At 43.6% G+C, this 26,893-nt stretch overlaps 2 protein-coding genes across 7 annotated transcripts in view; one reads left to right on the top strand and one right to left on the bottom strand.

Moving 5' to 3' along the window:
• Window positions 1-7,585: 7,585 nt before the first annotated feature.
• Window positions 7,586-15,054, bottom strand: DPH3 (diphthamide biosynthesis 3). Of its 2 annotated transcripts, XM_073333553.1 has the most exons (3): window positions 14,281-15,041; window positions 10,546-10,620; window positions 7,586-9,182 (listed from the first exon to the last, which is right to left on the bottom strand). In XM_073333553.1, exons 1-3 carry the CDS (start codon window positions 14,386-14,388, stop codon window positions 9,120-9,122), a joined length of 246 nt encoding a protein of 81 aa, XP_073189654.1. In that variant the 5' UTR covers window positions 14,389-15,041; the 3' UTR covers window positions 7,586-9,119. The 2 variants fall into 2 exon arrangements, with proteins under 2 accessions (XP_073189654.1, XP_073189655.1); XM_073333554.1 differs by lacking the exon at window positions 10,546-10,620 and having other exon boundaries at window positions 14,281-15,054.
• OXNAD1 (oxidoreductase NAD binding domain containing 1) overlaps window positions 14,316-26,893 on the top strand; it is a 38,334-nt gene continuing 25,756 nt past the window's right edge. Inside the window, exons 1-3 of one of the 5 annotated variants that reach the window (XM_073333552.1) lie at window positions 14,316-14,449; window positions 23,269-23,348; window positions 24,778-24,841. In XM_073333552.1, coding sequence (XP_073189653.1) covers window positions 14,387-14,449; window positions 23,269-23,348; window positions 24,778-24,841 — 207 coding nt within the window. In that variant the 5' untranslated portion in view covers window positions 14,316-14,386. The other 4 variants (XM_073333548.1, XM_073333550.1, XM_073333549.1 and 1 more) reach the window with 4 other exon arrangements.

Below are 26,893 nucleotides of genomic sequence, written 5' to 3'. Positions count from 1 at the left end.
CAGGAAATTTGTGCAGAGGTTTCCCCAGCGCTGAAGCACAGCAACACTAAAATGAGATTTACCCTGACAGCGGAGAAGCGAGTGGTGATAGCTCTGTAGAAACTTGCAACGCCAAACTGCTACTGGTCAGTGGGGAGTCAATTTGGAGTAGGTAAATCCACTGTGGGAGCTGTTATGATCCAAGTTTGCAGGGCCATTAATCGACTTCTACTAAGAAGGATGGTGACTCTGGGAAATATGCAGGACAGAGTGGATGGTTTTGCCGCGATGGGGTTCCCAAACTGTGGTGGGATGCTAGATGACAAACATATCCCTATTTTGGCACCAGACCACTTTGCCAAAGAGTACTTAAACCGAAAGGGATACTTTTCAACGGTGTTGGAAGTGCTGGTGGATCACAGTGGCTGTTTCACCAACATCAATGTGGGATAGTCAGGAAAGGTGCATGATACATGCATCTTTAGGAATACGGGTCTGTTCAGAAAACTGCAATCCAGAACTTTATTTCTGGATCGCAAAATAACCATTGATGACATACAAATGCCAACAGTGATCCTGGGAGACCCAGCCTACTCCTTGCTCCCATGGCTCATGAAGCCGCACACAGGCCACCTGGACAGCAGTAAGGAACAGTTCAACAATAGACTAAGCAAGTGCAGAACGGTGGTGGAATGTGCCTTTGGATATTTAAAGGGTCGCTGCTGCAATTTGCTTACTATGTTAGACCTCAGAGAAAGCAATATCCCTATTGTTAGCACTGCCTGCTGTGTGCTCCATAATATGTGAGGCAACGGAAGAGAAGTTTCTGCAGGAGTGGGGTGTGGAAGTGGATAGGCTGGCAGCTAATTTTGAGCAGCCAGATATCAAGGCAATAAGAAGAGCTCAGCAAGAGCTCTGCAACTCTGGGATGCTTTGAAAACCTGTTTCAGTAATGAGCCACAGTAATGTGCGCCGGTTATCTACATTGTGCCTTCCCATACCATTCCTTCCATTGCATCAGTTTCCCTGTACCTCCCCTTCCCCTCCCCCAAACCCCAATGCTTGGAATAAATAAAGAGTAATTAGTCTCAAAATACTGATTTTTATTGTCCATAGAATCACAGAAGATTAGGGTTAGAAGAGACCTCAGGAGGTCATCTAGACCAACACCAACTAAATCCGGGGTGGGCAAACTACGGCCCATGGGATGGATCCAGCCCGTCAGGGCTTTGGTTCTGGCCTGCGGGACTGCCACCCTCGTGGTGCCACGGGCCCCGCGCCACTCTGGGAAGTGGCCAACACCGCGTCCCTACGGCCCCTGGGGGAAGGAGGGAGGGAGAGAGAGGGCTCCATGCGCTGCCCTCACCTGTAGGCACCGCCCCCTGCAGCTCCCATTGGCCAGGAACGGGGAACCGCGGCCAATGGGAGCTTCAGGGGAGGTACCTGCAGGTGAGTACAGTGCATGGAGCCCTCTGCCCCCACTCTCCCAGGGGCCACAGGGACGTGGTGCCAGCCGCTTCCTGGAATGGCATGGAGACAGGGTAGGCAGGGAGCCTGCCACCTGGCACTGCTCCAGGTAAGCAGCGCCAGGCTAGAGCCTGCACCCCGAGCTCCTGCCCTGGGCCCCCTGCTGCACCCCGCATCCCTCCTGCACCCCAACCCCCTGCCCTGAGCCACCTGCTGCACCCCTCCTGCACCTCAACCCCCTGCCCTGAGCCCCCAACCCCCTGCCCTGTGCCCCATCCTGCACTCTGCACCCCTCCCTGCACCCCTGCTCTGAGCCCCCTCCCGCACTCAGCACCCCCCACTGAAGTGCAAGCCAGAACATAATTGGAATCTCTAGCTATTCAATGAATCGGTTTGATTTTCCAGCCATGGTGAGTATGGCCCAGCAGCACAGGCAACAGGCCTTGTGCTGCAACTTGTGGGCAACCCGCATTGGGATCACAGGTGGGCAGGTGAACAGTGCCCCCTTCCCTTAGCAACGTGGACGGTGCTTGGAGACCGGGGACCAGCGTTAAATCTCCCAAACTGCAGCTTTTGTCAGCAGCCAGGGGGGAGGGGCCAGGGGGGAGGGTGCGGGAGGGGCATGAGAGAACACAGGAAACCCAATCCCCGATGCCCCCATCACTGCTTGTAGCAGTCACCCTTGGCTTGTAGATTCTGAGGTCAATGCCAATCCCTGCCACCCACACCACCGGCATGTTAGGGAAATTATGGTTGAGGGACCCGGAAATCACCATGCATTGGGGATCACATGCTCTACTGTTTGCAGTATGAACACTTGTAATGAAAACTTCCACCATCCCGTCTCGGTGTCCCTATGTGGTATCAGTCTCCTGGGGGTAACAAAGGGGGCAAGGCAGCAGATGCTGCAAGCATCTGGGTACAGACCTGGTCCTTATGCTGCTGTGCTGTGTACAACAATGATGCCAGAAGAGTTAATACTGGAGTGGCATGGGAAAAAGTCCTACCGTGGTGGAAGAAATAAGGCAGCCCTCCCTAGAAACCTTCTGCAAAGGATTGCAGAGTACCTCCATAAAAATTTCCTGGAGATCTCCATGGAGGATTCCTGGAGCACATAAACATCCCTGTGCACATAAACAGTCTTTTCCACAGGGAACTCTCTGTGTAGCTGGAGTGCACACTGGGAAGCAGATACCCACAGCACCTCACTTTTTCTTCATATTAAACATAAGATATAAGAGCATGTAACCCCTACGGTTTGATTGGCATTCACACTCACCAAGGATGCCTTCCCCACCATCACCGTCAGCCATGCTGTCCTGCAACCGGTTGGATCCCCTGCTCTCCTCCTCCTCCTCTTTCTTGTCCACAATGTCCTCCTCATTGTTACTTGAGGTGGACCGGGGGTCAGACTCCTGCGAGGTATCCATGCTGCGTTTGGGGGTAGTAATGGAGTTTCCGCCAAGAATCGCATGCAGCTCATTGTAGAAGAGGCACATCTGTGGTGCAGAACCAGAATGACTGTTCGCCTCCCTTGTCTTCTGGTAAGCCTGCTGCAGTTCTTTGATTTTCAAGCAGCACTGCTGCGTGTCCCTGGTGTAGTCCTTTTCCCCCATGCTCCGTTCGATCTTTTCATAGATGTCTACGTTTCTTCGGCTGGATCAGAGCTGTGCTTGCACACACTCTTCTCCTCACAGACCAGTAAGAACCACCACCTCCTGTGTATCCCAGGCTAGAGCACGTTTGGGACATTGAATCACTAGGATCAGCTGCGTTGCTGAGCTCTCCATGCTGATCAAACAGGAAATGGGAATTCAAAATTTCACGGGGCTTTAAGAGGGGAGTGGATGTTTCCTGTGTACCTGGCTGCTGTGCAGCAGAGTTGAAAATGATCACCAGATCCGTCACAACAGAGCATTGAGAGTTACTTCCTGGAAGCCAATTCAGTTGACATACACACTGCTGTGTCTATATTGCCTCTCTGTTGACCGATCAACATCAAATTAAGTGCTATGCCTCTTGTGGAGGTGGAGTAATTAAGCTGACATAACAGGTGAGTTAGGTAGGCAGAAAGGACCAGTGAGTGTAGACACATACATTATGAGGTTGATGGAAGGCAGCTTCCATCAACCTAAGTTTCTAGTGTAGACCAGGCCTAAGATAGCCCTACCTCTACCCCAGAGCTTATTGTACCTATGCACTGAAAGTCCCCTAGCCTGACTGTAGCAACCAAAAAGAGTATAGTAAGGGAGAGAGGCGATCAGTCGAAAGGATTAGATTATGAAGGGCTTTTATTTTATTACCACTATTAAGACCTTAACTTGTATCCTTTGCTACATAGCAGCCAGTGTGGATTGCAGACCCCATAATAAAAACCTTGTTTGTTCTAGTGCCTAGAAAAAAAGGAACAAATTCAATAGTTCTGTGCTAGCCTTGGCTCCATGTTTCCTTATTTATGGGAGTTTTGTGTCTCTGTCTTACATTAAACTCAGATATTTAAATAATGTTAAATCTGATTATCAGGCCATGGAAGTTGTGCTCCATAATCCAAGTTGTCATTTAAATTTAAAAAAAAATATATTCTAGACATTTAAATGTGAGGATAACCTTCCTAAAGCAACCAATGCTGAAAATATTTGTTTGTCTGTGAACAGCCTGCAATAAGATCTCTGCCCCTCTCAAGTGGGTGTTAACTTTGAAATCTAATTATGTAAATTTCACAGTCAGCTGTTTAAGTATGAACTATTTCACTCCTGATCATACTAATCTGCAGTTAATGTGTTTATCCAACAAACCCAGAATGCCTCCTATATCTTCCCACATTCAAAAGGCCCCAGCTGTCCACCACTTTCCAAGACAGTCATGGTCCCCAACAATTTCTATAAATACTATTTGTCAATACAAAATTCTCCAGTGTATTAAAAACGTAGGGGCAGAGTAACTAGATAATGTTGGGTTTGTATTATTCATTTTCATATTTCAGTAAACAAACACCTAAATTTTAAGCTTATTGGAATCTGCCAAAGAAAGTCCAATCTCCTGCAATGGAGTACTGCAGAATGCAGAGTTCTTGGTGTACAATTTACACAGGTTATCTGTGGAGTACAGAGCCTTCCCTATTATTAGCCTGAAGGGGAAAGTAATATGAGAAGTTATGACCTCACCCTCAGCTGGCTCTCTGTTGGTACAGGATTTCCCCATGCAGGATCAGGGCCTAAGACTGAAGATTTGTAGGAGATCTTTTAAGGCATTATCATTTCAATTTTTTTTAACGTGTGAAATAGGGTTTTGGGGTTTTTTAAATATATACTAGAAACGTATCTTTTGTGTAAACATTGCGAGGCTACCCACCAAAGTCCACGGTCAAAAATATTGCAACCGTTTAGCCTTATGGTGGACAAAATCAGTTAGGCGTGGAATAGAGGATGTGTCAAAAAATTGTTTGCAGACTTGCCAAAAAATAATAAGGGTGAATCCAAATAATAAACAACACTCTCCATAGCAAGGGGAGAGAAAAAAGGCATCATCATTACCAAGGTGGATTAGAAATTATGTAATACAGCATTGCCAACTCTTGCAATTTTATTGTGAGCCTCACAATATTTGGTGTTTTTCTTAAAGCCCCAGCTCTTGGATTCAGGTGAGTAGGTAAGAATCTCAGCTTTCATTTTTTAAAAAAAGTAAGTTTCTAGTCCCATTGGTTGCAAAGACAAACTTGAAAATATGACCCTTGAAGGCTCCAACACCAAAAGACAAATAAAAAGACCTCAATTGCTATTAAAATCATGATTTTGGGGGGCCTAACATGTAAATTTTGAATTCCTAGAATTAACAACATTGTTAATATAAATTAAAGACCGTCATGAAACTGACCTGGAGAAGAAAATGAAATAATTCTCTTTTTCAATATCCTGAAGTACATAAAACAAAAATAGAAAATATGGGGAAGAGTTATAGGAAAATTAATTAGTTTACAAAGGGCTGGTACCAATGATGAACTATATTTAGCGGTTATTCCCCTTATGCAATTAGTTTCCCTACAATTATCATCCAGTACGTAGGTCTGTATTCTTTTATTACCAGGAGTATAGACGCAAACTTTATCAATGTATTTAAAATGTCATTCACTACAATAGACTCATAAACAGCAGATCTCTTTTTAAGTCAGGGTCCCAAGAGGGAGAAACTACTGCAGGCTGTTCAGACTCAAGCAGACATTGCAGCATTAGTTTGTACTCTCTTCACAAACTTAAATGGCCAGAATATTTTTTTAAAGGACAGTTTGGATTATGAAGCACAAGGGGTAGATTCTGGGGCAAATTCCACAGCCTGGTAAGGTTTAGCATTATTTTAGTTTCTCAGTTTAATTTAAAACAGACACACAAAATTCCCATAAATAAGGAAACTTGGAGCCAAGGCTGGCACAAAACACAGAGGTAATCTACCAATATCCTTCACATACCAGCTGGGCTATTGCTTCCAGCTCTGTATTTATCATCTCTCTGAAGAAGCATAATTTATCATTTCTTGGTTTACTCCCGGTAAAAATATAAAACCTTGTTACTTTCTTGGAACAACTTGCTGTCTAGAAGCCCTCTCTTCGATTACTTAATGATAATAGTATGTGAAGCAATAAAATAGGTATAATGATACAACCAGTATCATTGACTGCACAGTCCTGTTTGTCACTTTTGACCCACTCCCATGACTACAGATTTAATGTAGCTGGAAAACAGGATTTTTCTCATAAATTTAGTACAAACAAAGGGCCTTTCTTATATTACACTAGTGGGCAGCCAGTCACCAGTAGGGTTACTGTGATTATTGGACCTAAAAATGTACCCTGAGCTCAACTGTGTGAAGTACATAAAAGTTCACAAAATGTAACAACCACCTAAGACTTTTTGCCTGCCTAGGAATTAACCATTGAAAACGGGTCAAGTTGTTTTCAATAAATGAATATAATGGACAGGTGCAAGAAAACCAAATAGAAAAATTGAATTAGTCCAAATAAAAATGGCCTACTGATATAAGTCAAGGACTGTGGTGAGATATTTAGTAAACAAGAAAACGTGGGAACAAAGTTACCTATGCCAAGTGTGGTTTTACAGAAATAGATTTAATTGGTGTACAAAATAACGAGGATAAAATGTGTCATCCACTGTTACTCCCATTTTTGGGGGGAGAGGGGGTCAAGGGGAGATCTTAAAAAGAGACTATCCCCAGCTCATCTGCCAGCTTGCCAGCATTGCAACTCATCTCAGCTGCCTCAAGTCAGAAAGAGCAGATGAGGCTAAGGGACTTTCTTCTCAAGAGGAAAACCAGCTACCCTTATCCTTGTTTAAGGAACTTTGTTTTCATCTGAGAGTGCTGAAAGTCATTGCATCATCATGACATCCAGTCTTCATATCAGTGGGGAATCTCTAATTGCCCCTTCCCTTGTTGTATTGCTTTCTATCCCCCTTCTTTACTCTCTCATTCTCTGGGCTTTTCACTGAATCCTGAAATCAACTATAGTGCATTCATCCTTCCTTGTTAAGGAGAAAGGATCCAATCAGATGACATCCATGACCAGAGCTTGAACCAGGGTGTAAGCAGCAGATGTCATGTTGACTTGTCAGCTAAAGCATCCACTTGTGATTAACCAGCTGTCCAGTCTTCCAAAAATATCCACAAAAGACATGTTTCACCCATTTATTTTCTATCCTGTTTCTACACTACCTTGTCTCTCTCTGTTAACAACAGGATAAGTGAATGCCTTTCACACATCAGGAAGATTATTAATGATGTTTTTACTCTAAAAGGAAGGAGACTGATAGGGTCTGACTAAGTTTGTATTGTATAATCACTCAACCACAGTTTCAATATAAAAGTTTGTTTTAATTCCTTATTCTCTTTTTTGTTTAATCAATAAACTGTCAACCTGAATGAATGCTTTTGCATGTCTGCCAGTAACCAAGTAAATCCAAGGTTTCTGTGAAAAATAACTCTGAGCCTATCACCGTTTAATGCTGGACAGTGAAAGAGTTTACGAAAATCTGTAACACCTTAGGCCTTTAAAATCAGTATCAATACAACAGGGCCCACTGTTCTAGGTGCTATACAATCATAATAAATGATGGTCCCTTACAATTAATGATACAGTTTTAAAAACTTTTATTTAAATAAACAAAATAAATATTTGTAAAAAATATACTTTAAATAAATCGAGACCACAGCAGTTTTTAAACATAGGAATCCAGCACCACCTTGTGGCCATCCAGTGAAACAATTATTTGTTAGAATCATAGTATCATCCAGTTCAGATTCAGAACTTTTAGTTAATGGATACATTTTGGAACCATCTAGGTTTTGCAAAAACAAGGTTTTACTAACTCTCATAATTTTTTCCATGGTTTTGTTCAGATGTAGTTATTCCCCTCTAACACATACAAACTCACTTATTGCAGGATTGGGTTAACACAGGAAAGCTAGAAATAGTGAAACTGACTTTTTTATATTCAGTGCCCAAGCTGAGTGATATGAGTAGTAAACAAACCATAGAAGTGTTATAAAGTATAAATTTGTAAAGCAGCCTAAGAATAAAGTGCTTTGGAGTTTGTTCTTTCAAGGTTCTCTCTGTCTTAAGACCACCATTTGCAAACCTGTACTCATGAAAAGACTCCTGCTGGGAAAGCACTTACTAGACCAGGGTCTACACTGGTAAAGCCTAATATAAATGTTGAGAAGTACATCAGAAACACAGCTTCACTATTCATACACTGACAAACAGCACTGAGAATAACTTGCAGCCTTATTGAGTATTTGATGTAGTAGGGTCAGATGAGTTCATCCAAGTTGTTCAGAAAAAATTGGATCAAATGCTACTCGCAGGTACACCTATTCACCCCACTGGGAGTGAAGGTGCATTCATGGAAAGTTACCAGGACTGCATGAGTATTACCAAATGTGGCCCACCGTGTCTCTCTTCACACAATCTAAACAAGGGAATCAGAAGTTATCTAGTTTGTTTTAAGTAAGTTTAGCTTGGTAGCCATAACCACGATTGCTTAAGACTCTAGGACTAAAGATGTGTTTACTTTAATGCAGCAAGCAACAGATATGACAGGTTCAACAAATAAGTTGTACCTACTGAAGGCAGAAACTGCAGCTGTTTGTTTCTAACCAGAACACTTTCTATTGCCCAAACCAGAAAAATTCTTCTACCATTCTAACAGTCCAACTTTTTCCATGTGTGAACCATTTTGTAACATATATAATTAATAGAGCCAACCTTTTCTTAAGCCCCCAACGGTTGATAATCCACGTATTTCATTCTGTGCAGATACAAGGTCCAGAGACTGGAGAATAGCTACTCTTTAGCTAGGTTTAGCATACAAATTTCACAACCTTATATGCAATGCACTGGAAAAAGCTTTTGTTGATTTGCATCCTATCCTGGAGAGCTTCTCAAAGTCTTAAAACATTTTACAATCATTTAAGAATTATATGCTTTCAGGCACAAACCCACTTATGTTTTGGCTACTAGAGACAATTGATAGTAGCCAATCACTGCACTGATATTTGAGGAGCAAACATCTCCAGAAGTACAGAACTCTGCGAGTCTTTTCCACATTGACAGCCAAACATTGGGGTTTTTTTGTTCAAGAAGAGCAGAGTCCATATAGCATTCATCAGCATTTAACCAGTTCCTTGCTTGTAGGTGCTGAGACTACTTCACCACACACAAACTGTTCCTAAAAAAACAAAAATGAATAGTGTTATAACTAATTTCCACTGCCACTCCCACAAGCAGTACAATGTAAGATAATTTTGTTTTATGGCAAAACAGTTTTATTATAGGCACGGTTGAAACTGAAGCCTGAAATTAAACTTTCATATAAAAATATGCAAGAACTGATAACATACAAGTTTGTTTAAATAGGCTTGTCACTTAGCTAACTAAAAAACATCATTGCAAATTTGGATTACGGAGGCGCTACAATTAAGGTTGTAACTAGCTTCCTCTTATAAGAACCATTTTATCTACCCTCCTACCAAAAAGGAGTTTATTTTAAGGTATGTACTGACTGGGTAAGAGGGAATTGGGGAAAACAATTAACGTGAATTTTGGAAAAAAATTTCTAATTCAATATTTATTTTCAAAGTTTGAAAAATAGTATCAACAACAACTAGCACACGTACATGGCATAGAAACTTCACATTTGATTTATGTGGGCTCCTTGACATGATCTAGTCAGCACACAGGACTGTTTCCACTAGTTTGAAATATCTATTCACTCTGGGTTTTTGAACATATGCATATATGATTAGATCTCAATGTTTATGAACTTCAAAGCTGTGCTGATGGACGGCTGGGGCAGTGAAATGTGAAACACATAAGAAAACAAAATTTATTTACAATATATGACTTTATCCTTAGAGAGCCCCTTTAATTTATAAAAAAGCCCCAAAAAATGCATCTACAATGACTCTTTTTTCTCATGGAAGATCTCCCACCATTGCTGGCAGTGGTGGCAGCATAAATGTAAACTGGCTGTTGGCATTACCACTGTTATGCCACATAATTGTCTGGAACAGATCTAGCCACATGAGGGAAAGACTGTCTGCAGCCATCTATACTAACTCTCATGCGGGTGGTACCACTGCAACCACACTGGTTGCTGAAATACAGGTAAGAAATTTCCTAATGTAGGCAGGGCCTGAGCGCAACTTCTCAGGAGACAGTGACCTACCTGGATGAGCCATTTATAGCTACCAGTGGCAGCTGTATGCCTGCAGTCAGATGTCCTGGCTCAGAACATGTCCAGACGAAAACAGTGTGTCAACCAACGTGTTATAATTAACATGTTTTTAAACTAGTGTGGAGGTTTAACATCTTCACAAGTGTTTTACACAGTCACAGCTGACCATAGGGGAGCTTGGGGTCCTCTGGGACAAGCCAGCATGCTGTTAATGTGATAAACCTTGATTGGATTTAAAGATGTACCAGACACCCATTTGCCTCGATGGTGTCGCCCGCTGCCACAAAGCCACTGAGGAAGACAGACACTTGCGTCCCCACGCTCCCGCTCACCCCTAGGCTGGCCCCATTCTCACCTGGTCATAGATCACCCTCACAATCAAGGAGCAGCTGGGGCAGGTGGCCACATCCTCCCCATTCTCCAAATCCTCCTGCAACAGATCCAGGGACACAGTCATTGCTCCGCAACTGTGCAGCACTACTGGTGTAAGGTTGCATTCCTCCGCCTGAGCCAATGTGCTGCTTGGCTATTATAAGCTTGCTCATGTGAGCTAGAGTGCTTACTAATATTTGTTACCCTCACTCTGCCCTTACTGAGGATTAGCTGCCTTGCTAGTCACAGGGACTAAAGGGAGCAAATTGGAGGGGAGGGATGGGCAGAATCTGTGTGTGTGTGTGTGGGGGGAAACCGGGACCGAATACACAGGAGGATTAAACAGCTCGAGGAAGGAGAAGGGATGAGAGGCAAAATCGGGGACAGGGTTAAGAACCAAGGTGCCGCACTGCCAGATGGTGGCAGAGGAAAACTCTGAGATAGGGAGGGGGAGAGGTGACAACATTATCCCAAATGGGAGCCATTTGCAGTGGTTACAAAACTACGACAGGGGGCTGCTGCTCCCACACCCTCCACTTCAGCACCCACTTCCCAATCTATGTTCTTAAAAATTCAGCACCCAATGCCTAGACAAGGCAGCTCTTCCCATCTGATATGATGTATTGATCTGCTAAAGGAGTGAAATATTTTTACATGTACCCTCCTCCAAAAGTTATAATTGTCACACATGTTTAGTGTTTAAAAGAATCTCATATTAGTTTATATCTCTGCATACAGCCACACAGCAGTTCACAGATTATCCTAGCTGCTGTTCTGATTACCTCGGACTGCCTTTTTCTACATTTACAGTGGATTACAAGTTTCACTCCTTTAAATGATTCTTTTAAAATGTTATTTTTGTTACTCTTAGTACTTCATCATTTACCTTTGTTAACATTGTGCAGATGGATGTTACTTTATTTGCTATTAAAAATATAAACAAACACAGTATCAGTGAAAATATTAATAGTTGCTAGTAGCTTTAGCAATCACATCTCACAACATTTCTAGTATTGTGATATTCGTTTTTAATTCTAAATTTGTGTTTCTGTTTTTTTTTATTACACAATTTTATTCTTTGGCGTCATGTGACTTCCAGACTGACTGATTTCCTGGGTTCAGTGTCAAAACTTCTTCAGTTTCCTTTGATCTGCCAATGGGGACTGTTTTTGTCAACTGTTATTTGCCTCCCTATTCAGCACCCTAGTGCTTTTTCCACATGTCACCACTTGTGTATAGAACGTGGCTCCAAAATAATCACTAAAGGCCAAATTTTTAAAGGTTGAAAGCACCTAGATACCTTTGAGAATCCCCCTAGTAGCCTAAATACCTTTAAAAATCTGGTCCCAAGGGCACTGTTCTACCTTGTATGAAATCCTTCTCACAGGCAAATTTTTACTGTTATTTTTATATGCAATATACAATAAAATATACAACCCCAAAATGGATTCTTGTGGCTCTCAATCTAACAATCGTGTTATGCACCTGAAAGTCATGCAATTTAAAAGAAAAACATGAAAAAAAATTTCTTGCTATTTGCCTTTTCGTTTCTGTGCCTTCAGGGGCACTAGCTTCATACTTGTGCTGTTACCTCTCCCAAAGAATCCATATACAGTAAAAGCTGTTTTATCTGGCATGCTGGGGGGCTGGGGCATGCCAGTAAGTGAAAAACACCAGTTAACTAAGAGGGAGGGAGTTTGGGTGCGGGGCTTGGGCGCAGGAGGAGGCTTAGGGTGCCGGATCTGGGGAGTGCTCACCTCGGGCGGCTCCCTCCAAGCGGTGACCTGTCCCAGCTGCTCCTAGGCGGAGGCACGGCAGCCAACTCTGCACACTGCGCCTGAGTGCTGGCTCCACAGTCCTATTGGCCGGGAACCATGGCCAATGGGAGCTGCATGGGCAACGCCTGCTGGCAGGGGCAGCACGCTGAGCTGCCTGCTGCGCCTCCACCTAGGAGTAGCCAGGACAGATCGAGGCTTGTGGGGAGCTGCCCAAGATAAGTGCTCCCCGGATCTGGCACCCCGAGCCCCCTCCCCTCTCTCGTACCCAAACTCCCTACCAGAGCCCACACCCCCTCCCTCACTCTGAACCCCTCCTGGCCGTTCTTCTGCCCAGGAGCGGCAGGGACAAGTCGCCATTTCCGGGGAGCCACGCGGAGCCAGGTAAGGAGCCTGCTGACCCCGAGCCAACCGGACCATAAACCAAACTTTCTATGAAGATTAGAAATACCAGCTGATAAAACTTTCCGGTTGGTACAGGGCCGGATAACAGCTTTTACTTTACCTAAAATGGATGTGCATTCCTATAACATTAAATATGGGTTTGGACCTCCAGGAATGTGACCCCCACCCATTGTAACTGAAAATTTATTAAAAATCCTAATGTCTGTAAGTAAACTCCCATCCTCTAAACACTATGGTGCACAATTTACTCTTCTATTACTTCACTTGTTGCATACATAGATGTTGATTTTTCTAGTAGATTATTTATACTTCTAATTGCATATTTCAATTTCACACCCTTTTATGTATGCTACATATTTTGTTATGATACATTTCAGTGATGTTCTTCATTCTGACATATTGACTGTTCTGTACTGCCAAAAATAAAGGATTCTTAAAAAATGAATGATCCCATTACTCTTTTTCATTGAATTGGGTGGGAGGGCATACTGCTGATCTCATCTAGTTTGCTTTTTGGTGGAACTAAAGTGCCTTGTCTGACTCTACACTACGTTTTTACAAGGGGATAGGTAATACATGTTCGTTACCATGGTGGAAAAATACACGTCTTCTTAGCACTGAGGACACAGATTACAATGCTGACTCAGGTGTTAATGGATCATTATTATTCATAGTCGACAACTCTAACACTCAGACGTTCTTGTCAACTGCTGGAAATGGCCCACCTTGATTATCGCTACAAAAAGTCCCCCCCCCCACTTTCCTGCTGGTAATAGCTCACCTTAAGTGATCACTCTGGTTACAGTGCATATGGTAACACCCACTGTTCCTCATGTTCTCTCTGTATATAAATCTCCCCACTGTATTTTCCACTGAATGCATCCAATGAAGTGAGCTGTAGCTCACGAAAGCTTATGCTCAAATAAATTTGTTAGTCTCTAAGGTGCCACAAGTCCTCCTTTTCTTTTTGGGAACACAGACTAACACTGTTTCTAAGTCATCAGAGGTATTTGTCTCTGAATGTCTGCAGCCCCACCGCATTTGTACAGGTGTCACAGATAACTAGTTAAAACTGGGGGGATAAAAATTGATGAGGAAAAGGCCTGAGAAACAAAATCGGAGGGCAGCCTGGTCATACGTTTGTGCCAAAATTACTGCAGACTCTCTGTGCCCTACCCTGCAGTGGAAAGAGGCTAAGGAGGACAGACAACACCTTCCTCCCGGGTTTTACGTACAAGAGCCCCGCGGCTAACTGCAGAACGCCAGCCCAAGAGGCAGGAATAGCCTGACTTTACCCGGGCCACGCCGGCCGCAACCCGCCCTCTGCCCCCAGCAGCGCAACGCTCCGCCCCCGGCCAGCGAGCGAGCCAGCGCGGCAGCCGCGGGGCGCACCTAGCTCTCAGTAACGGCTACCGCGGGCAGGCCGAGCCGGCGGCCGTTGGTAACGTTTCCCCAGCACTGGGGCGAGGCCCGGCGCGGACCCCGCGCCCCGACCGGGAGAGGCCGGGCTCTGTGCACTGCCGCCCCGCGCTCCGTACCCGGGTGATGAGGAAGCGGTCCCCGCACGGGCACGGGTAGCTGTATGTCTCGGTCTCCTCATCGTACTCAAAGTCCTCGATCTCCACCTCATCGTGAAACACCGACATGGCCCCACGCCGCCGGCGCCTCTCAACTGCGCATGCGCCGTCCCCTTTCCCCGGCACTCAGGTCAAGTACGCCGCCAGTCCACTTCCGGGCTTGCTGGCTGTGTGCGCCAATAGCCTGTCAAGCCGGAAGCGCACTGCGCGTGCGCCGGAAACCGTTTTCCGGCCAGCCACCGCTCATGCGCCATTCACGGTCGAGACGGCGGGGTATTTCTGCCACAGCCCTCCGCCACATACGTCACAGCCAGCGGGGAGCCAATGGGGAGAGAGCAGGGCTTGCCTCAGAGCTGGGGGGGGTGGAAATGGGGCTGCCGCTCCCCCGTGAGCGCAGCTTCAGGGGCGAGAACAGTTATTCCCCCCAAGCCCCCCGCCCTGGGGCGCAGCTTCTGGTGGGGCAGGCGGTATTTCGCCTGCGCTTCGGGCCACGGGTCCGTAGGCGCCAAGGCGAGCGGCGGGGCGTAGCCTCGATCACGTGACTATGGCACGGGCGTCGCGGAAGGCGGGCGCCCCCATCACGTGATGCGGGCGCACCGCCGGTAGGGCAGCTGGGGTGCCGGGTGCACGTGCGCGGGCGGGCGGTTGCGGGAGGAAGGGGGAATGAGTGAGTTGCCCGCGTGAGTGCCAAACAGTCACGCAGCGGCCGCGCGGAGAAACAAGTCCCCGACTCCGCCTCTTCTTCAGCCGGGGTGGCGGCTGAGGCTTGGCTGGGCCCCTCTTCTCTGTCTCCGCCCGGGGGGAGGCCCAGGCGGCCGGGACCTGCTGAGGCAACCAGTCGCTGGCGCGGGCGGAGAAGCGGAGCAGGGCCTCGCTAGAGAGCGAGGGACGAGAGGTGCGTCGTGCCGCACTGAGCGCCCAGAGCGGCGGCGGCGGCGGGGCCTGGCCTGGCGCGGGAGCCAGGGACCCCCCCCAAACCCGGGCGCTGGGCCCGCGCGCGCCGAGCTGCGTGTGAACGGCGCCCCCCTGCCCGCGACGCTGCCCTGCCTGCGCGGCGCCGCTGAGCCGGGCCCGGGACTCCGCCAGCAGAGCGAGCCGGGAGGCCGGGGGGTACATTGGGCCCAGCTGTCAGCGGGAAGCTAAGGCGGCCGGGTAGGACCCGTGCACTTCCTGCGGGCAGTGCCCTGCTCAGGGGGAAGGGGCGGAGTTAGTTTGGCCCTAGCTTTGGTCGGATGTTTCCTGTGCCGCGGGTTCCACCAAGCGTGACAGAAATATAATACAGGCAAATAGCGATATCGGTTCCAAAAGTGACATTCGTAAGTGGGTGTGAGTGGCTGAAAGCAAATGTTCCCACGTGATGCTACAACCTAATCTAGCGATGTTGGTCCCGTATAATGGGTTGCACACATGTATACACATACATAAAACCTATTGCTTGTATATGCTCATTAACAGTGACAGCAACCAGTTTTAGGATATCTCTAAAATAAAAGTTTGCAATTATGACTCTTCTATAGAAGCAACAATATGTTTTTAAGGCCCTCTTGTTATGCTATTAAGAAAGAGGAAAAGACGACTGGCAGCTTTTTGTAGGTACAGTAGAATCTGTTATGAACACCCTGGGAATGGAGGTTGTTCTGAAATAATTCTGAAATGTTCATAATTGAATAAAACATGGTTCTTTCAAACGTTTACAACTGAAAATTAACTTAATATGGCTTTGAAACTTTAGGGAAGAAAAATACTGCTTGTAACCGTCTTAATTTAAATGGAACAAGTACAGAAACCGTTTCCTTACCCTGTCAATTTTTTTAACCCCCCCTCTTTTTTTCAGAGTAGTTTATGTTTAACACACTACTGTACAGTATTTGCTTTTGTGTGTGTGTCTGCTGCTGCCTGATTGCCTGCTTCTGGTTCCAAATGTGGTGGTTAACTGGTCATAACTTCACCGTTCATAACTGAGGTTCTACTGTATATTGTTTTCTAACAGAACATTAGTGGAGTGAAATTTACAGTAGTGCACTCTACAAACATATTTTACTGTCATCTTCTAAAATGGCTTGCTGTCCTTGAGAAACTTGCTACTGTTTGGAAAAAATATATATGCTTACCGTGGTCAAACAGAATTTTAGCCCTGGGTGAGTGGGCCAGGAACGAAGCATCTCCTGAGTTACTTGCTCCGTTCTTAGAGAGGGAGCAAGCAGACTGGGTCCACTGTAGTGCTGTCCTGAGTGGAAGGAGAGGAACAAGGAAGTAGCACCACATCTCTAATAGGATGGAGGGGGAAAGGGAGGAATAGAGTGATTGGAACTGCTGCTGCTTTTCTTGGAGGGAAGGGAGAGGAGTGGAAATGGGAATAAGGAATGGAACAGTTCAAATGAAGAGGTGCTGGGCAAATGAAAGCCCTCGTGCCCATCTAGGAGGGCAGTAGCTCCAAAATAACGTATTTTGTAGAGTGCTTATTGTCAGAGCACTTCATAATCTTTTCTTTAAAGATGCACTGCAAGGCATTCAGTTTGTCTGGTTTGTTTTAAACAGTTGTGGTTTGAATGTGTTTGTTTCCCTTCAGTAGTTTGATAAAGTTGAAGCTAAATCTTCTTTCCACCTTTACTTGATAGTGCTATGGTTCATTAATAGGTAGGGGTGGTTGTCCTTAATTCATTAATGGGAACAGAAAACATCCAGAAGTAATTTCTAGGGTGGAATTTCTAGCGCAGAATTCATTCACTTAGGGAGAGGAACTCAAAACTCATTTATAGGAGAGTTTGGAATTTATTATAGGGTGATGTGTTAGAATTGATTTAGTTGGGGGTGGGAATTGATTACATAGCAATGTAAATTATGTAGGGGTAGCTTTGAGGGAGCATGCTTGGTGGAACAGATTTTTTTCTACTAACTAGTAGGGCTTAGCCTTGGTCTGTGCTACCAACTTATGTTGGTATAACTATGTTGCTCGCAGGTATGGAAGCTCTGATATGGTATGCATATATGGTATGCAGGTATGCATCCCTGAGCCATGCAGTTATACCGACCTAACTCCAGGTGTAGACAGCACTATGTGAGCGGGAGAACATAGCTACTGCCTTTTGCGGAGGTGGCGTACCTATGCCAATGGGAGAAGCTTTCCTGTCGGTGTCACAAAGTGCTACAGAGGCGCTGTAAGTGTGGACAAGCCCTACGGTCATGTTTACACTACCACTTGTGCCGGCAAAACTAATGTTAGGGGTGTGAAATAGAACACCTCCTGAGCGACTTAACTTTTGCTAGCATAAGTGATAGTGTGCATAGTGCTATGTTGGTGGGAGAGCTTTTCGTTGTGGTTTTATTATGTTGACAGGAGAGCTGTCTCCTCTTGACGTAGAGTGGCTACACGAATGATCAGTACAGCTATGCCTCTACAAGCTCGCTGGTGTAGACACGGTCTTAGTCTTTAGCTGACTATTGTGTGTGCTAAGGGAATCTTTCAAGCCCTGAGTATTGCAGCTCTTACAGCAAAACTCAGTCTATTTTTTTGTGTTCACTGTAATGACTTACTATTCAGCTCATGTTTTGGCCTTGCCTTCCCCCATTTTTAAAGTCTTAGTTTAAAGATAAAAACCACTCCCCTCTTGAAGGAAATGGCACTGTCAAGCAGGGCTGGCCTTACCATGAGGTGAACTGAGGCGGCCGCCTGAGGTGCCAGACTGTGTGGGAGTGCCACTAGGACCCAGGGTGTAGAAAATTGTGTCTGCTGCTGGTGCATATGTACTCTCTCTGCTCTAGATGCACAGAGATGGTGGAGTGCTGTGCTGGAGGAAGGAGGGCACAAGAGACATAAGAGGCAGGCAGGAGAAAAGGTGAGAGGGAATAACAAAGCAGCAGGAGTTGCAGGGAAAGAGAAGGAGGAACCTTTTATGTACCTTTCTAGCACCCCCAGGAGCCTGGACTGATTAACACCGGCTTCTCAGGGAGTTTCCTGTTTCCTGCTGCTTCCCTGAACCCACTTGAGGAGAACAGGCAGTCAACTGAAGTAGCAGGAACCAGTTAGGCTCTTAAGACGCTGATACCTTCCCTCACTCAGGCCCTGCTACCAGCCTGCTTATTTGTCCCCTTTAACTGAGTGTTGAGAGCCACTATAGCTGGCACAGAATAGCAGTCATGAGTGAAAGAAGAAAATGTCCCTCTGGGGCAGGATTCAGAAAAAGAAAGAAAGCAAAGGAAGCTTTTCTATCTAAGCAGGAAGGAACTCTCCTGAGATACATAGACACAAATGTTCACAGTGAGCCTTCTGCCCCAGTGAGGATGTGAGTGGTGAGGAGATGCCTGATCTTCCAGTTAGAGCGCAGGTGACCTGGCAGCTACTGCAGCATCTGTATCTCCATCTCAAATGGATGTAACCATGCAGATTTCTGAAGAAAAGTGTAGATCAGAGAAGAGTGTGGTGGAGGTGCAAGAAACAGCTGCTGCTGAGTTTAGTTCCTTAAGTCTAAATGATCCAGGACTGTGGACCCACTTGAGCAGTAGCCTGAGGGACTTCCTTGTACTGCATGGGCCACAGCAAGTGAAAAACTTCATGTTCCCCAAAGACAATGAAAATAGAAGTTTCCATCCAACACATTACTGGTGTGAAATCCCTAATGGTGACAGAGTGGAGAGGCCATGGCTTATGTACTCAAAAACCCAGAATGCTGCATACTGTTTTTGTTGCAAACTCTTCCAGTCTAATGTTCCAGCCACATTGGGTTCTACAGGAACAAAGGGCTGGAAAAATCTGGCTAGAAATCTGGCATGCCATGAGAAGGCAGCAAATCACCGGAGAGCATTCCATAGGTAGAAAGAGCTTGAGATGAGACTAAGGTTAAAGGCCACCATAGATGATCAGCATCAAGAGAAGATTGCATCAGAGTCTCTTTACTGGCAAAATGTTCTGAAAAGGCTCATTGTCATTGTGAGAGTGCTTGCTACCGAAAAGCTAGCACTGCGTGGCACTTGAGATCAGCTGTATGTGCCAAACAATGGAAACTTCCTTAAAACTGTAGAGCTGATGGCTGAGTTTGATGCAGTACTCCAGGAGCAACTAAGCGGAGTCACCACCCAAGAAATGTACGCACACCACTACATTGGAAAAACAATTCAAAATGAGATCATACAGTTACTGGCAACAAAAGTCAAACAGAAGATTGTGGCAGATCTGAAGTCAGCAAGATATTACTCGGTTATTCTGGACTGCACACCTGACACGTGCCATATGGAACAAATTACTTTAATGGTGCGTTTTGTAACAACAACAACAGAATCTACTGAAAATGTCCTTGCAATGGTGACTGTCAGAGAACATTTTCTAGAATTTATTGACATTGATGATGCTACAGGAGTTGGTATGACAAATGTGCTTCTTAAAAAGCTGGAAGATATGGGAATTGCGATAGCTGACATGAGAGGTCAGGGCTACGATAATGCTGCCAACATGAGAGGAAAGAGCAGAGGAGTGCAGACACGCACCTGAGAGTTAAACCCTCAAGCTTTTTTTTGTCCCATGCAGTTCTCATTCATTGAACTTGGTGGTCAGTGATGCAGCATCAGCTTTTAATGAGGCTGCTGAATTTTTTAATGTAATTCAAAGCATCTATGTATTTTTCTCTGCATCAGCTCATTGATGGCAAATTTTGAAGCAACATTTGGGAACATTCTCTCTGACACTGAAACCACTGAGTGCCACACGATGGGAAAGTCGAGTGGAGGCAATAAGGCCTATCAAACACCAAATTGGGAAGATAGATGATGCCATAGTTACCATTATGGAGGATAATGCTATGACAGGAATTGTTCATGGGAGGACAGTGGCAGAGGGCAATGGAATCACCAGAAACATACGTAACTTCAAATTTCTGTGTGGCTTAGTGTTGTGGCATGACTTACTGTTTGAAATAAACGTTGTAAGCAAGAGACTCCAAGGTGTTGACCTTGATATATCTGGAGCAATGGAACAACTGGACAAAACAAAGTCATCCTTACAGTCTTACTGGTCAGATGAGGGATTTCAAAATGTTCTGAAGAGTGCACAGAAGTTGGCAGAGGAACTTCACACTGAAGCTATTTTCCCACCAATTCAAGAATACAAGAGTCACCGAAGAAGACGACATTTTGATTATGAGGCATGGGATAATCCCATAAGAGACCCCAAACAACAATTCAAAGTTGAATTCTTTAACCAGGTGCTAGATTGTGCAATACAGTCAGCTGAATGTTTCATGCAGCTCAAGGGACACAGCAGTATACTTGGGATGTTGTATTCCAAAACTCCTCACTATAGCTGAAGAAGACCTACACCAGCAATGCAGGGCACTAGTCAGTGTTAACACATAATGACATGCATGATATTGATGCGAGCGATTTAGGTGATACATTTCAGCAGGATCAACTCCAAAGGCTGTTCTGAAATATATGTGCACAAATAAGATGACTACCCTCTTTCCAAATGCTTTTGTTGCACTGCGTATACTTCTAACACTTCCTGTAACAGTTGCCAGTGGAGAACACAGCTTCTCCAAGCTGAAGTTAATAACACATCTATGCTCCACAATGACACAGGAGAGACTGGTCGGCCTTGCAACCATCTCAATAGAGCATGAGCTGGCCCAGACTGTGGACCTTCAGGAGGAAGCAGTTCAAATCTTTGCAACCAAGAAGGCACAGAAAGCACTACTTTGATTATTCAAACAGATAAAAATGCTAGTGTTTACTATGCAGACAAGAAAAGTTACGTTTGCTGTGCAGGCATTTGAAAATTAAGTGTTACTTAAAATTTTTGAACAAGGCATTTGAAGTTGTTAGTTCTCCTTTATTGGGACAGGTAGCAGAGGAGTAGAACAGGAAGAAGGCAGAATTGAGACCTTTCTAAATTTTGGCCCAAGTGAGGGGGCATGGAAGCATCAATTTGAGCTCCCCGCCTCAGGTGCCAAAATGTTGTGGGCCGGCCCTGCTGTCATTTAAAGGTGGAAAGAAGGTTAGCTTCAGTGTTATCAAACTACTGAAGGGAAGCAAGCACATTCAAAACACAACTGTTTAAAACAAACCACCCAAACTGAATCCCTAAAAGTAAATTGCAGTGGGATTCTGAAGTTAGGCCATTTACCAGCAGATGTTGTTATGGTTAGTAGAACTGGTTTTTAAGGATATTGGAGGATTAAACAAGAAGCATCTCTGAAAAAGGACAGTGATGTTACTTGTTTTATAATTTTGTCGATTATGTCAAAAAGCCTTAGATATTCTGATATCCGTTATTAACAGTTGGCTGTTGATTTTCTGAAATGTACTTAGCATCTTTGCTATTGTGGTGATGTCACATGATGTTACAGTTATCTGCCAGTAGCAGGGTTTGAAGTTAAGGGAAAAAGCTACCTGCTGTCTATTCCAGTCTTTTCCTATGCTGACATATTCCAGTCTTTTCCTATGCTTTTCTTTTTGCAAATACAGACTAACACGGCTGCTACTCTGAAACCTGACGTATTACTGTGGCTCTTTGGCAATGTACATTGGTAAATTCTGGCTGCTTCTCAGGCTCAGGATGGCCCCTGTTCTAAATCATATACTGCAGGAAAAAGTTTTGATAAACCATTGTTCAGTCCTGGTGCCTTATGACAAGACACTTTTATAGAATCCTATATTAAAAAGTTGCAGTGAACTGTGCAGATAAACGCTACAAAGTTATCACTAATTGAGAAATGTTAAAAGTAGCAGCAGCAGCAAACACTTCTTAAATCTGAAATTGGGCATTTTAAATAAATAATAAATGCATTCTATTTCTGAGGGATCTACTTAAGAAAGCTCTGCCTTCGATTTTCACAAGAGTATAAACAGGAGACTTTATTCGGTAACCAGCCAATGCAGTTCTTAGTGAAAGCCTAGGAACATACAGTATAATCAGTCAGGCATACCGGATTGTTGCCATTTTAAAGAATTCACAGTGGAAAAAAAAAACCTTTCTAAAATCAATACATAAATCCAGTGTATGTCAAAGTAAGATTTTTAAATGTGAATGAGAGATTAAGAATACTTGTAGAGCTGCAGGAGGCTGCAACATCAGTAAAATGCATCCTGAAAATGAGATCAAGAGTTATGGTAATCCAATCTCAAAAAAACCAGAGGCATGTACTAACAGAAAGACATATTGGTTCATTGGGGGCCTAATGCTGAAAGTGAAGCCAAGGGGGTTTCCTAGTTTGTTTTCTTGTACTATTCTTGATCACTTTGCTTTTGTCTGGTCAGTTGGTGCAGCTGCCTGTTCAGATAGTAAGTGGTTTTGAATCTTAAAAGCTATATTCTCACCGTATTATGTAACTGTCTGCACCTTCAGATGAAAATGTACTGCTCAGGCTTTTATAAACATGAGTCTTATTGAGGATATACAAATCACTATAGTGCAATATTATGCTTATTGTATCATCATGCTGTACATTCATCGTTTTTAAAGGTAATTTTTGAATCGTTAGGAAAGATCAGGGTGTGTGCAAGTGTCCTAGGCACTTTGCTTTATAAGCTTTCCCTTGCTGTCCAACCAGTATGCCCTCAGTGATGACCTGGAGGGACAACTTGTAAGGGTGAGAAGATAGTTGTCTCCGTGCCTGTTCAATTCTTTGCTATCTTTGATATTACAATTTTGGTTGTGATTTCTATGCTCTGGGCACCTGCCCCTTGGGAGCAAACTGTGACCAACCCATTCCACATGGACGGCTGAATGAGAAAAAAAACTTTAAAAAAAAAAAAAAAAATTAACTAGAATTTGATGGATATAAAATATATACTCAAAATTAACTATGTTTATAGTTTAGGATAAAGGGGAGATTGTTTACTGGATATTGGAGGTTTTGAACTGTTTTCAAACCTGATGCCTGTTGATTTACAGATGAAAGCAATCAAGTTGAATAATAAGAAACTGTTGAATAATTATTTTAAATTGAATTTTTTCAGGAGCTGGTGACTTTGACCAGGGAACACCATGGCCCACACTACCATTTTTGCTGCTTTTGCTGTTCCTCAGTTACTGAGAGGTACTGCTCGAATTTTCCCCACTCTTTCTGCATTGTTACGGTTGAAGTACTCTGCTTTGTTACACTGCACAATGAATGGGTAGGTTATCAGTCTACAAACACGACTAAATATTTTGTTTTTAAAGAGATTGTGATGATAAATGTCATGAGTGTCAGAGGCTGAACAAACTTTAAAGAACTATAGAAATACTCTATCAATCACCTGGTTGTATTTTAAAGACATTAGTAAATAAGGCTGGCTGTCAAACAAGAATTCCATTCACAAAAAATGTTGAGGTGTTCAAACTGGGTTTTTGAAATCTTTCAACAATTTTTGTGAAAAAACATGAGGGAGACATGAATAACCTAGTGCTTAGGGCACTTACCTGGGTTGTGGGAAACCCTGGTTCAAGTCCTTGCTCTGCCTGACCCAGATGAGTGCCCTAACCACCAGGCTATAGAGTTAGTCTCTGTCTATCTCTACTATTAGAGTTGTTCCATTTTGTATAACTAGGTAAATATTCATGGACAAGAGGTTCTACAGCCCAGTGGTTCTCAACCAGGGGTACATGTACCCCGATGGTACTCAGAGGTCTTCCAGGGGGTACATCAACTCATCTAGACATTTGCGTAATTTTACAACAGGCTAGATTAAAAGCACTAGCGAAGTCCGTACAAACTAAAATTGCATACAGACAGTAACTTGTTTATACTTCTCTATTTACTATATGCTGCAATGAAGTATAATGTTTATATTTCAGTTGATTTTATAATTATATGCTCAAAATTAGAAAGTGAGCTATTTCAGTAGTAGTGTGCTGTGACACTTGTATTTTTAGGTCTGATTTTGTAAGCAAGTAGTTTTTTAAAGTGAGGTGAAACTTGGGGTACACAAGACAAATCAGACTCCTGAAAGGGGTACAGTAGTCTGGAAAGGTTGAGAGCCACTGGTGGTTAGGGCACTCACCTGGTATGCAGGAGATCCAAGTTCAAGTCTCTGCTCTTAATCAGGCAGAACATGGACTTGAACTTTGGCCTCCCAAATTACCGGTGAGTATTCACCAGGCTTGGTTGTTACGGGGTGTGTGTGTGTGTGTGTGTGTGTGTGTGTATCTCTTTCTCTAGTTGTGACCAGAATTTCCACCCTGGACCAGAGAAACCTGTGTGATGAAAGTTTTGTCAAAACAAATGTTTCTGTGAAAAGTTTTGTTTTTGGAAAACGAGTATTTTCTGTTGAAAATTTCCCAACCAACTATTAGCATTCTAAGATTAAATCTGAGGTGAGATTAGTGTCTGACTTCTTTTAATTTTTGTTTAAATTAACATAGTGTAGAATGGCAGATTGATTAAAGTGGTTACATTGTCAATAGAAATTTCTACCTTTTAAGCGAAGCACTAATACTTTGCAGTTGCAATAATGATGTTAATCTTGATTTGCTTTTTGTTGAAGCACAATGAAATCCAAAAGGAAAACAGATCATCTGGAGAGAACGGCAAATAACTTTCGACAGGAGGTTAGTGTTCTGTTCTACAGAAGGGAAATATTTTTTTTGTGTTATGAAGAGACTAGATAATCCTATTTGATGGTGATTAGGCTTCTTTTTTTTCTATGAGATTTTGTGCCATTTGTCATTTTTCTTTTTTGTATTTATATTACGAAGACACTGTTATAAAAGGGCATGTTTTCTTTTGGATGGGTGAAACAAAATGATGTTAAAGAATCAGTGTCTGTCATTCCTTTTTGACATGTTTAATCAGGAATTAGTCGTCCCCTAGTTCAGTTTGGATTGTTTTAGTTAAGGAAATCTTAGGCACTTATTGTTTTGTAGTACCATCTTTGATACATAGGCTTTTAAGGAACCATGCGATTTTCCCCTGTTTTTAATTTTATTTTCTAGTGTTTTAAAGGTTACCTGGAAAGGAAGAAAAATAGCTCTTGCCTTCTTATTTTATGATGTATAAAGAAGGGCTGAAAAATTCAGAGATCATTTGGTGAGGGAAGGATTTTTCTTTCCTTGTGTTAGGTTATAAATGTAAGGAATGTCAAGTCTTGTCCTTCATCAGAACCAAAGAACATCTTCGAAAGGTATCTGATACGTACAGTAACTCCTCACTTAACGAAACATTAACTGGGACGTCATTATTAGGTCGTTGGTCTATTAGAGAACATACTCCTTTTATGTCCTACATTGTTCCCTTAGAATGTTGTTTGGCTCCCGCTGCTCCACCCACCCGGTGCTTCTGCTGGGGAGTGGGGAGAGAGCACGGGGGCTTGCCCCATTCCGCCTTCCCAGCGCTCCTGCTGGAGTCCACTTGCCCCGACTTCACTCCCTGCTGGAATGCCGGGCAGGCGGAGTGGGGCAAGACCCCATGTCCTGACCCTGCTATGCCCCTGCCTCAGCCAAGCTTCACAATCGTCATTGGTGGGTACAGTATTACATGGTTTGTTTAAAGTTATTTAAAATTTATACAGTATATGTATATAATGTCTTTTGTCTGGTGAAAAAAATTTCCCTGGAACCTAACCCTCCCTGTTTACATTAATTCTTATGGGCAAATTGGATTTGCTTAAAGTTGCATTTTTCAAGAACATAACTAGGATGTTAAATGAGGAGTTACTGTATTGTGAACTTCCCTATACTTTGATTTAAGGGATGAAAGTGCTGTATCTTTAACATACAATTTTTTTCTTTTGTTTGTAATAAATTAGTTTAAATAAGTTAACAAAAGAGTTGTAAATATTCTGAATATAAATAACTTGCTTTCTCCATTAATAAGGTTTCACTACTAAAGTGATTCTACATCCTTTTTTGAATTTCAATGTGTCTGGGAAGTGGAGGTGTGTTAAGGGATGGGCATTGGTTAGCTTGAAGAGGGTATGAAGAACTGTGCAGGACAAGTAAAGGAAGGATGGTTCAGTGCTGCTACCTCAACTTTCTGGAACATCTGGGAAATTTTTCTCCCATGCTGAATTTATTCTTAGTTGTTACATGTTGTCACTTGATTTCTGACCGGTTAGAAACTGGTCAGTTCAAATCTCCTGTTTAGCTGTATATCCTATGTAATTCGCTTCCGTCTCCACATTACCTTGCTTGGTTTTTGTAATACTTTGGAAAGATTAGTGTAGGATATTTGTGTTGCAGTAATGTGGATGAATACACTAACTATCACATACTCAAGGATGTAGCATAAGTAGCAAGTGCAAGAAAGAGGAGCTGAAACTTTGTCCTCCTTCAGTGAAATCCAGATTAAAAGACCCAGACATTCATTTTTTTTTTTCTTCTGCCAAATCTTGATCTGGGCCAGTTGGTTACTCTTATGGATGGTGAGAATCTTCTTTGAAGGTCCTTGATCACCCTACATCAAACTTAGTTTTCTGCACCAACTTACTACTGAATAATAATTAAAATTCCAGTGTTTTGTCAAAAAGGCCAAAGAACAACTCGGGGGGGGGGGTGTTGGGGAGGGAAGGGGAGAAGGGATGTCAAAAGTGTATGCACATTTCCTGCACTAAGACCTTTACATAGGAGAAACATTTAAATAGCCTACCTGACACTTGTCTCGTT

Source organism: Lepidochelys kempii, chromosome 2 (genome assembly GCF_965140265.1).
Source record: "Lepidochelys kempii isolate rLepKem1 chromosome 2, rLepKem1.hap2, whole genome shotgun sequence".
Classification (NCBI taxonomy): Eukaryota; Metazoa; Chordata; order Testudines; family Cheloniidae; genus Lepidochelys; species Lepidochelys kempii.
The sequence above is the reverse complement of the archived record's forward strand: the minus strand, read 5'-3'. Positions and strand labels throughout refer to the sequence as shown.

Excerpts from the sequence above, each read along its gene's own strand:
- DPH3 (XM_073333553.1), bottom strand. The coding sequence starts at position 14,388 with ATGTCGGTGTTTCACGATGAGGTGGAGATCGAGGACTTTGAGTACGAT. Across the intron at positions 10,621-14,280 it reads ACCGCTTCCTCATCACCCGG|GAGGATTTGGAGAATGGGGA; the intron begins GTACGGAGCGCG and ends GATCTGTTGCAG. Across the intron at positions 9,183-10,545 it reads TGAGGGTGATCTATGACCAG|GAACAGTTTGTGTGTGGTGA; the intron begins GTGAGAATGGGG and ends TTGTTTTTTTAG.